Genomic DNA, 10,327 nt, shown 5'->3' with positions numbered 1-10,327 from the left:
AACATAACTTCACCCTCACTGGGCGCCGTTCCTGAATTTAAGTTTTCTGTTCGATAATTGCATAGCTTTTGCCATCTGATAATAAACATATGTGATGTTACCCCCATACCAACGCCCTGGAATTTGCTTAATATGTTCTCTAGGTATTGTGATTGTTTCCGCAGACCTTTACTTAGCTAATTCATCTAATACTCAGATTGCTAGAAAGCGTTTCCAATCAGTCATCCATAATTCCTTTTTTGATAATGTTACAGGTGAACGTCCCGAAGACCCGCAGGACTTACTGCAAAAAGTGCAAGAAGCACCAGCCCCACAAAGTTACCCAGTACAAGAAGGGAAAGGATTCTCTCTATGCACAGGGTACGCAGGGTCCTCCTGAGTGCTGTATTTGTTTGCATTATTAGAGCTAGAATCTTAACTAGTCATTCTGCATATGTCCTGTAGGTAAGAGGCGATATGACAGGAAGCAGAGCGGGTATGGTGGTCAGACAAAGCCCATATTCCGTAAAAAGGTAAGTTTGCACCTCCAGTTTAGTTTGAAGACTGTTTTTTCTTTTTTTAAGCACGCTCTAATAACACTGCATTTCCAGGCGAAGACCACAAAGAAAATTGTTTTGAGGCTTGAATGTGTTGAGCCCAACTGCAGATCCAAGAGAATGCTCGCCATCAAGAGATGCAAGCACTTCGAGTTGGGTGGTGACAAGAAGAGAAAGGTAGGATTTGTGGCACATACAGATCTTTATCTCATAGTGGTTTTAATAGAGTTTCTGGAGCCAATATATAAGATTCATGTCAATAGGGTCTACTCCAAGTGTTTTAGTGCTATGCAGTTGAGAATGCACAGTTGGATCACTAAAGTACAGTATATTGGGTAAAAAAATGTCTGGAGCCTAATTTATACATTTTCAAATGGAAGTACACCTAGTCAGTGGTGAATATTGCTTTGTGCCAAGACCAGGTATTTTTGCAGGTGCTCCTTAGTCTTAACTTGCAACCTAGACATGTAATCATGATGGCTTGTTTCATAATTAGCATCGCATTAGCATAAACTGCAAGACATCCATTACAATTCTTTTTGGCATCATATGTCTTGTATAAGAAAGGTTTTGATGTTGAGATTGTCCCATCATTCTAACCAGGTTAAGTTAGTCTGAAGTGGCTCGGTTGCCTTCAGATCCTACTAATTAAATAAACTCCACTGATCAATCCTTTTACTACAAACTAGATTTAACAAAACAGTCAGATGACTGGGCTTCCAAGGCATGTTTCCATTGTTGACCGTTGCAATTCAACAGCAGTTATATGGAATGTATAAGCTGCACCGGTCCACACAGGAGTTCTGAATGTCCTTTGGGTGACTCTTGAACCGATGGTTACTTCTAATACAAGATCCTATACATTTGGGATTGGTTTAATTTTGGATTCCATGAAAACAGTATTTGAACCATACAAAATATTCTGTGTAAAATACTTGATTATTTTGATATGATGAATGAATGAATGTTTGAGGAAAAGTAGTGTAATCTTTAGTAAACATGTAATACTGTACACACAGCAATGAAGTCAGATCATAAATGAAGTTTTGAAGTAATAAAGCAGACATTTGTTCCATGAGTTCAAATTTTAATAGCCTTATCGTTTTTTTTTACAGGGCCAGGTCATCCAGTTCTAAGTTGTGGTCCTGTCTTCTGGAAGAAGCTTTCACAATTTTCAATAAATGTGTCAATATACTTTCAAGTCTTCTCCCATTGTTTCAAGCTGTTCACAGCTCATCAGGCAAACACTAAACTGGCCAGTGATATTAAATGTAGGTCCATCAAAAATCAATTCATAGCCTAAAAATTTCATGTGGGATGTCAGTTTCAGAACCACCGCAATCTACCTATTAATTATAAAACAGTTCTGGGAAATTTATCAGACGAGTCTTGCCTGTGTAGCTTCAGGGCTCTCTTGAACTTGCCACTGGTCGAACTGACAGCCAGTAGAGCAATTCCAGACAAGATTCACTCTCATGGGCACGGTACTGTGTAAGGTGTGAACACCCATCTTCTTGTGCCGAGGCAGGATTACTTACATTGCACTGAGGGTCACATGTTCTCCTGCCAGGAGTGGTATTGAGGGAAAAAAAGAGGACCACCTATCTCCTGTCTGTTTAGAACAGCAATGGCCAGCCTGTTAGTCAATAAGGGCCTTTCCCAAATTTCAAAATTGTTTACCTGTGGAAATCAGAATCTAGGTAACTCAAGGTATATGTAAAATGGTTTCATGCAGAGCCTCCCCAAAATCTCAATCTGTTTGTTTTGAAACCCAATGTCATTGTTGCCATATCACCCCCCACCCCTTGAAAAATTAAGACTAGGTGTGCAATTTGTGAAGCAGACTATCAGCCCATCTTATCCTTGACCCCAGACCTGCTATTAACATCCAACACTCTTAAAATCATGATACAGAATAAAATGTTTTTACACTTGCAACAAAATGTATCCCCTCGCAGCTACCAGGGCAGTTCAGTATCCCAGTGAGTTCTGGTTTATTGTCATGATGCGTTCATAGCAGTTCCTTGGAGAGTGGACAAATGTCCCTTGGATCATTAGACATAAGCAGCGGAGCTGCCATGATGGCCCAGAGTGCCATCTGGGACTCCTGCTGGTCATAACTCAGGCCAAAGTTCCTAATTACAAGCTAGAGAAATGCATTGTACAAGGTAGTTTGGCCTTAATAATGTAACATTTCTATATTACCTTATGCCATAATGTGATTGATTCTTGCAAGTAACCCAGTTTTTGTCAAGTAGTCTAAGAAACTGACAGAAAGGAAATTAAGTGGCTGAAGTTTTCTGTTCCCCCCTTCATAAATTGACACCATAGTACACGGTTTCGGTGTTTTATTTCTTCTGGTGCAAATTCAGTCATTTTGCAAGACTATTGAAAACAAGGCACATTAGCTGGAGCAATGCTGTACAACTAATTTATTCAAAAATAAATGTATATAGACGAATAACTTTCAAGCTATTTAAGCCATTTAGCTAGCACATAAATGTGGAAATAGGTGTCAATACCAACACATTGTCAAAAGTGTTTTGACAGGCTATGCTGTAATATATTAAGAAATACAATAAAGCCTCTTACTTGAAGGGTACCAAGAGGGCTTGGGACCTTAGAAAAGTATATGAAGTCTAAGTGGAACAGCCAACCATATCAGGGTCATCCCAACCCCCTGGGCCTGCCGAGGGACGACGATGTCCTGATGAGCTGTGTTCCAGTCCAAGATGGACTTGACACTGCTCCATGAGTCGTACACATCAGCGAAGTTGCGCCACTGGTTACATGTCTTATGTATGGCTGTATAATCAGGCTGAAGGCACAAAGCTGCTATTTTTATATTCTATTATATTGGTTATATTGTAGAAACAATACTTTGCTTATTTTATGAAATGTTTTGCTCTTTGCTGTGGGCAAATTATGTTAAATAGTGATAATTTGGAGCCTTCTTACCTGCTGGAAAGGCCGGAGCACAGGATACATCTTCCAGTTTTGTTCAGAGCTTTTGACATGTTCATATAGCCTTTAACTTCAGTGCTATGTACTTAAGTACTATGTGACTTCTGATGTGTTAAAAATGGGTTACCATAAGGCTGGAGTTTAAAAGACTAATTGAGAAGAAATATAATTTCCATGGTTACTTACATTTGACCGACCTAATCAAGTAGTATTTCAATTTTAATTACACAGTGCAATGATTTCAAAAACCACACTCAATTTGTTGTGTGGGAGCAATAGGTGCTGCTTTGTTTGCATGTGTGTATACACACATTTGCAAGCAACACACAAAAAATAACCCTCACCTTCCCCGAGCAATGTCCAGTTCATAAAGAAGCCATCGAATTTGAGCAGATCCACTTCCCAATTAGCAAAAGTCTCAGCATCTCTCTCATAGTGACCCAGACTGCCAGGATATCCAGTGTAGGTATTTTCCCCAACATCGGCATCAATCCCCAGCTTCAGACCCTAAGAATGGATCTAATTATAAAAACTGATTTTTCTCATCAAGAGGGAACTTTTTTCACCAGTAGGTGGAGATGCTGGACAGCTGCAACCACTGCACTGATAACTTCCAGCCTTGTGGCCGAAATACCCCATACTTCTTTTCAGTCATTTGCTGCTTGCTTGTGAGTTGTGAATCCTGGGTTAGAAATGATCTCCAGCTCTCCATTGTACTGTCTGTCAGAGTGAAAGGCTGCGTATTCTGACCACCAATATATTCATTTTCTGTTGTATCTTTCTTGGTGCAGGGTGTGGATTTTGTATCAAGCAGGCAATCTCACATCTCGCTCTTACATCTAGTCCCTCTCCCTTCAAATGGATTAATTAATATAAAACCAGTTTAAGAAGCATCTCTACATCTACATTTATTTAACATGAGGTTCCCAAGATTTATTCATTCTCTATAGCACTTATCTTGCACACAGGGTTATCAATATTTCCCTGGAAATCCCACTCCATTTGGCTCAATCTACCAATCTTTTGTTGATCATGTTTTAAAAAAAATGACCCTTCCATCCTGTTGATTCAAGGGAAATGTAGGGAAAAAGACCCATTCTTATAATGACTGTTCATGATTTTGGTATATAATATATATATAGTATGTTTGTAGCATGATTACAATTTAATAATTCCACAAATAAAAAGTAATACAGCATTATTCTATGTGGACGGATTACCACAATCACAATTAGCCTAAAAAATTAGTTGCATTTTTTTTCTCTCTTCATATAATTATTCTTTGTGAATTTCTTTTCTCCTTTTTGTGGGGTTTGACTTAAAAGTTAAGTCAAACCCTTTTAACTATTGCCCAGAGTATAAAACTCATGATTTGCTCTCCTTCAGCTCTCCTGGCAGACTCTCAGACAACATTTAGAAAAGTTCAAGATTCAAAACATTAAAACTCCTTTCGATTCAACCAAGTTATCTGTAAATATTTAGGCTAGTTTATCTTCCTTCCAGTTGAGTAATGATATAGGAAAGCTGATGTTATCACAGAACCATTTCTCTGTAATCTATAAATGATTCATTCAGTTTCTCGATCTGCTTGAGGTATAGTGTCCTGGGCTTGTAGGTCTTATCTATGTTTTTTTGATTCTTTTTTTAGATACAGATGTTATCCCTTACTCTTTTTATGTTTTTTTGGAAAACATTTGGTCATAGTTGCTGAGTGGATAGCAAATAGTGTTTCACGCAATTATAAAATGATGGACTATCCGTAATATATCAAATTTCTTAGAATATAACATTTCCCCCAACATTAATCAATGTAAAATATCCATTTTTGGCCCCAGGATTTTTTTTTATTCTGTATCTTCTGGAGAGTGAATTTATGAAATATATTTCACTTTAACATCTCGGGAGGAATTAACGCTATGATACTCAATTGGCATCCACAGACGTCATGGTCTTTTCACAACAACTCTTCGCATAGTTTGCCATTTTCTTGATGCCCCCTGGGAATGGTTTGGGGTCTGCCTGCAGGCGGCCCTGGGCATGTCGCTGGTGAGAGGGCCAGCGGACATCAATGCAGACATACTCATAACCTGCCTCTTTCCAGCCTTGGTTTACCGTCACATCTGCCATCTGCCTGTACAGACTCTCATTGCAAGGCTGACAGGAGACAGGCGGTGACAATGGTAATAGTTAGATGCCAGGGTTAAATATAACATGAAAGAGCAATATGGCAGACACACATGTTCAATAGATCATTGTACATTATTAACTTATATAAAGACAGCTATTACATGAGGGAAAAAAAAACGAAAGTAGACATATGGTTACATTAAACACACATTATTTCAATTTAGGTCTTTCTGTTTTTCGTTGAGTGCCAATTCTTAGTTTGTATGCTATTATTGCTATTGATTATGTTTTCTATTGTATCTTCTTGAGTCATGAGTTGTAATTCCATATTTTTTATTTGGCACTTTGGATATTTTTTCTTAAACGTGCCCTGACAAAGGAAAAGATAATTACTTAAAATATAGTCTGTAGCCAATGGAGTGGGACATTTTGTGTTTGCAACTATCACTATATAAGATCTTCAAAGTGAATGAGGAACCGGGTACTTTCTGATTAACGCCAAACTCCTCTGCATTTATCCAACCAAAAGTTTAGATTGATTCTCTATTAGATAGTTGGTCACAGATTAATAAAGAGGATTTTGATCATTCACTTAGCATCATTCATTCCCCCCCCAAAGTAATATGCTAAACATGTCGCCCAATTTGATAGTTCAGATTATCTACTCGGACCACTCTTTCTTTAAAGCGAATATAATTGCATTTTACATTGCCATTTGGAGTAAAATATAATTCATTCATTTGACAATGTGCCTTAGGAAATTAAAGATCGTAAGGAATATAGTCAATGTGATTTATGAATACTGAAAATATTAACTGCTCGATATGGTTTCCAGGTGTCATTCGGCCTTCCAGATTTAATTTCACTTGTCTTCTCGGCGAAGTTGATCACGCGGATCGTGTATGATTGACTTTGTTTTTCTTTCCTCTGCAGCTCTTTTGAATTGTGTTCAGACATTAATGGTGCTCATTTAGAAAAATCCTCACAATTCAAGCCTATTGAATTATTCCATGAATCAATATCTCCAACATCAATATCTCCTGCCTCAAACTAAATAAAACTAAGCACAAATAAACTGAGATGTTGTTGCCATGCATCTGTCTCCAGTGATATCTTCAATCATTTTTGTTGTCATAAATATAGCCACTGAGTATGAGATTCCAACGAATCAGATAAAGATCTCATGCTGCTAAGGGAGTGTTGGGGAAGGCTTTTATTTATTAATTTCTTTTCCTTTTTGGCATCATTTCCACAAAGAGAAACTGATTAGCAGTGATGAAGATGTACTGCCAAATTTAAGGAGCCCTAAGTTTCATAATGGTGTAAAAAAACAAAACAAATTTGAGTTATTTTGACAGATAGTGTTATCGTAATACAACTCATTATTTTTGTGTTGTTTGTGTTTTTCCCATGTGTCATTCTCACTGGAATACTGGAACAATAAATAAATGATGGTTTGATTTTTGCTGGGCCTGTACCAAACAAACAAACCTTTTCTCTATAGTCTGAAGGATATGATTTATAGACCAGGATGTCTCTGTAAAACCGAGGTGCCTCATTCTTAAAAGTAAAGTTTTTTTTTTTTATACATTTAAGCTTGATTGAAAAACTTTTGGTATCTTGATATATTGCCAAAAAACACATTATGTTGCCATACCATATTGATTAATTGCACATCATATTGAGATCACAAATGAAAAGTCATGATAATTTTGAGCTTGCACAATTCTGTAGCATCAGTGTGTTCGGCCCCTTTCGGGACACTTTAAGTTTCTTCAGTGTCTTCAATAAGTGAGTTGAAACAGTTGCAGAATACAACCGGCTGGCAGAGGAATATACGTGACTACAATACAATAATTGTAGCTTCTTTTCATATAGCGTTGTGCTCAAACGTACTTACTGTACCTCTACTTACTGTCACGGAAAGGAAAATAAACCAGCCAATATTCCCATTCAATGAGCCAAGAGAGAATTTGGATTTATGTCTTTCTTTTTTCACAAACTGACTTTGCAATGAAAATAAAGAAACATTCGAAATATGATATGTAAAGAATTGATTACATCACAATTCAAACAAAACACAAAATCTAAACAGTTAACTGAATGTGAACGTTTCTCCAGAGATATGTGGAATTGCAATGTAACTAAGAATGATTGTCAAAATTGATTAAGTATTTATAAATTCCATGTGTGAAGAACCAGTTAACCACATCAAGGGGCTCAGAAAGACAAGTGTGATGTAGGGAGTCCCGTGTTGTCTATTTGGATGTTGCCCGACAGAGCCCTATGGGTCAACACCCAGCCACCAGGCACTCGCTAATGAACTCCCACGGAGGCCTGGCTTGAGGAGAGTGCACCCGTCTCCCTATTCTGGCTAAGATGCCTTGTTTTGCCTTTTTGTTGTTTATTATCAGGTTGCTTGTGAATCATTGTCAGCCTGCCCTGGAGTTGATGCCCCAGTCAGCATAGCTTCCGAGGTCATGGGGACATACAAGTTCCTCCTCCCCGTTTAGATTATGATCATTTTGATTGAAAAATAAAGAGGACGGGCAACAATTATGTTTGTTTTTCCGTTCCTTAGTCAAGTGTTTGGGTCTTACTTAAATAATTTTTTTGTGTGAGCTTCAATGTTGGTTTATCATTGACAGGGTTCCATATGTGCCACATACATTGAAAATGTGAAGAAAAAAAATCATGAACAATATTAATGTTCTCTTCCCCAGAAGGTCAGCCAATATGATGCTCCAAACCCAGTCACTTGTGGCCTTGTGAGTTGGATGTATTCCAGAAGAAAAAGAAATCTGTTTCTTCTATTCATGAAAATCTTTGCTCTTTTTCCTTCCTTGCAAATGTCATAGTTTATAGTTTCCTAATAATGTGTAAATTCATTTCATCATAATTCTTTTCCTTGTTTCAATTCAGGCAGTTTTTTATTTTCTTCTGATATGACCCACTCATTAGGAGTATCCAGAGTTCTACTTTTCAGATTTCTGGTTGATTTAAGGGAAAATAATCCATTCACTACAGCAGGCCTGTTGTCTCCCCTGATGGCAGTTGTCGGGCTCCGTGTCAAAGTCAATGTTACACATGAACCTCTCCCAGCGCCAATCCGTTGTCCAGGGCTTCAGTTGCACCTCTCACTCAAGGACAGAGCCAGCAAAACAGTGCCCCACGCATATTTACCAACCGATACAGAGATTTCGCAAAACAAGTCACAACATCTGCGGACTGTTTTGGTACCTACTTCCTCAACGTGGCCCCGCCTCCCCTAGATGACGACACCGATGTAGACCAATCAAATTGGACCTGACCCGGAAGCGCCGAGATTACCTTTACCATGTTAATTCATTGATAGATTTCAGTTTTTAATATCGAAAATGCATTTGGAAGCATTTGGGAGGAGAAGATATCCTTTCTCCTCGCCTTCATGTCTTCTTTACAGATAATCTTGAATCAAGGAGGAAGAGCAATCGTCTTCAGAAGCGAACACTCCTGGTTCGATTCCCGGCTCCCCCGAGTGTGTCGAAGTGTTGTTGAGCAAGACACTGGACCCCTAACTGCAGCTCACGCTCAGAAAAATACATGATCAGCTCATAAGGTTACTCTGTAAAGGAGTAGGCCATCAAAATATAAAACTAGCTGCTCTGCCAGTGCTGGGTTAGGGTTAACATCCCGGAGGCTGCATTTGAACGGTAAACGCTGCAGGTTGTGGTGTTCAGTCAAACGTCGTGCAAAAGCATCTTGCATGCAATATAACTAACTGTTCAGGCTTAATTGCAGGCAAAAAACAAAATCCCAGAGTTCATTGCACCCCAAACCACACCCACATCATACCACAGAAAAGAAGCGTCAATTTAAACCCCCAACATTCGTGACTCGCTACATTATTTTTCAGTTTATTATCAGAGTGAAAGTTATCTCCTTTGGCAAAATGGCTAGATTCTTTCCCAACTGCATTCATTTGTCCATTTTGACACTTGTCAAGACTGTCACACGACACTTTACCCAAAATTAAGCCCTTGTGAAAATAGTTAAATTAAAATTAAAATTAAATGTCAGTAACAATGACAGCTCAGGGCTCCCACTGATGCAGCTTTTGGGTGAGTTGTATTTTCTTCGCACTTTATATTTGTTCCCATCCGGACCCTACTTTATTTTGTCATGTATATTCACCACACCTTGCAGGCATTTCAGTTAAAATACATGAAACCGACCTGTCGCACACCCGTTTTCAACAAGAATGCAACTTTTTTCAAACTTTTAAGTAATTCACGTGTTCTGGGGAATACAGATACTAAGCCAAAAGGGATCTTTGGAGAGCATTTGAAGGACTGCACAATTCCTACATTTTTCAATAGACTCAAATGTGCTCTACTTGTATCTTATAGAAAGCTGGTTATGTTCCGAAACTGTAAACTTGTTTTCATCAACTACAGAGATATAGCTGAGCAAAAGGAAAGGAGAGAGGGGTTTGGTTTATGACAAAGAGAGTATACAAAGCAAGCCAACAGACATAATGGAAAAATAGATAATACATGGGAAAGTTAAGGAGTTAGAATTTTACTCTCCCCTGAAATTATTGTAATTGCACTTGCCATATAGTGCCCCTTTAATGATTTACTTATTGGGGCAAGTCTTGATATAACTCCAGCCTGTAAGAAAAAACTAAATGATAAATAAATGAAATATGATGAAGTTAA

The 10,327-nt window shown here is 38.2% G+C and overlaps 2 protein-coding genes across 2 annotated transcripts; one reads left to right on the top strand and one right to left on the bottom strand.

Annotated features, from left to right (window-relative positions):
• The first annotated feature begins 245 nt into the window (after window positions 1-245).
• Window positions 246-1,730, top strand: rpl36a (ribosomal protein L36A). The gene is made up of 4 exons (XM_086158164.1): window positions 246-360; window positions 445-512; window positions 591-713; window positions 1,652-1,730. Exons 1-4 carry the CDS (start codon window positions 246-248, stop codon window positions 1,670-1,672), a joined length of 327 nt encoding a protein of 108 aa, XP_086014290.1. The 3' UTR covers window positions 1,673-1,730.
• Window positions 1,731-1,914: 184 nt separating this feature from the next.
• On the bottom strand, window positions 1,915-8,109 carry gla (galactosidase, alpha). The gene is given in 11 exon segments (XM_086158152.1): window positions 1,915-2,068; window positions 2,070-2,129; window positions 2,131-2,216; window positions 2,499-2,550; window positions 2,552-2,682; window positions 3,194-3,228; window positions 3,231-3,354; window positions 3,443-3,564; window positions 3,845-4,019; window positions 5,472-5,654; window positions 8,047-8,109. Coding segments are annotated over 11 exon segments (1,185 nt in total).
• Between the last annotated feature and the right edge of the window lie 2,218 nt (window positions 8,110-10,327).

This window comes from Fistularia commersonii, chromosome 13, assembly GCF_037954325.1.
Source record: "Fistularia commersonii isolate RoL2024-O1a breed Wild chromosome 13, RoL_Fcom_v1.0, whole genome shotgun sequence".
Classification (NCBI taxonomy): Eukaryota; Metazoa; Chordata; class Actinopteri; order Syngnathiformes; family Fistulariidae; genus Fistularia; species Fistularia commersonii.
Note: the sequence above shows the minus strand (reverse complement) of the source record. Positions and strands in the feature narration are given on the sequence as shown.

What these genes read in the sequence shown, in the direction of transcription:
- rpl36a (XM_086158164.1), top strand. Translation starts at nt 246, where the DNA reads ATGTTACAGGTGAACGTCCCGAAGACCCGCAGGACTTACTGCAAAAAG. An exon ending in GGATTCTCTCTATGCACAGG is followed by an intron (nt 361 to 444) that starts GTACGCAGGGTC and finishes TATGTCCTGTAG; the next exon opens with GTAAGAGGCGATATGACAGG. An exon ending in AGCCCATATTCCGTAAAAAG is followed by an intron (nt 513 to 590) that starts GTAAGTTTGCAC and finishes CTGCATTTCCAG; the next exon opens with GCGAAGACCACAAAGAAAAT.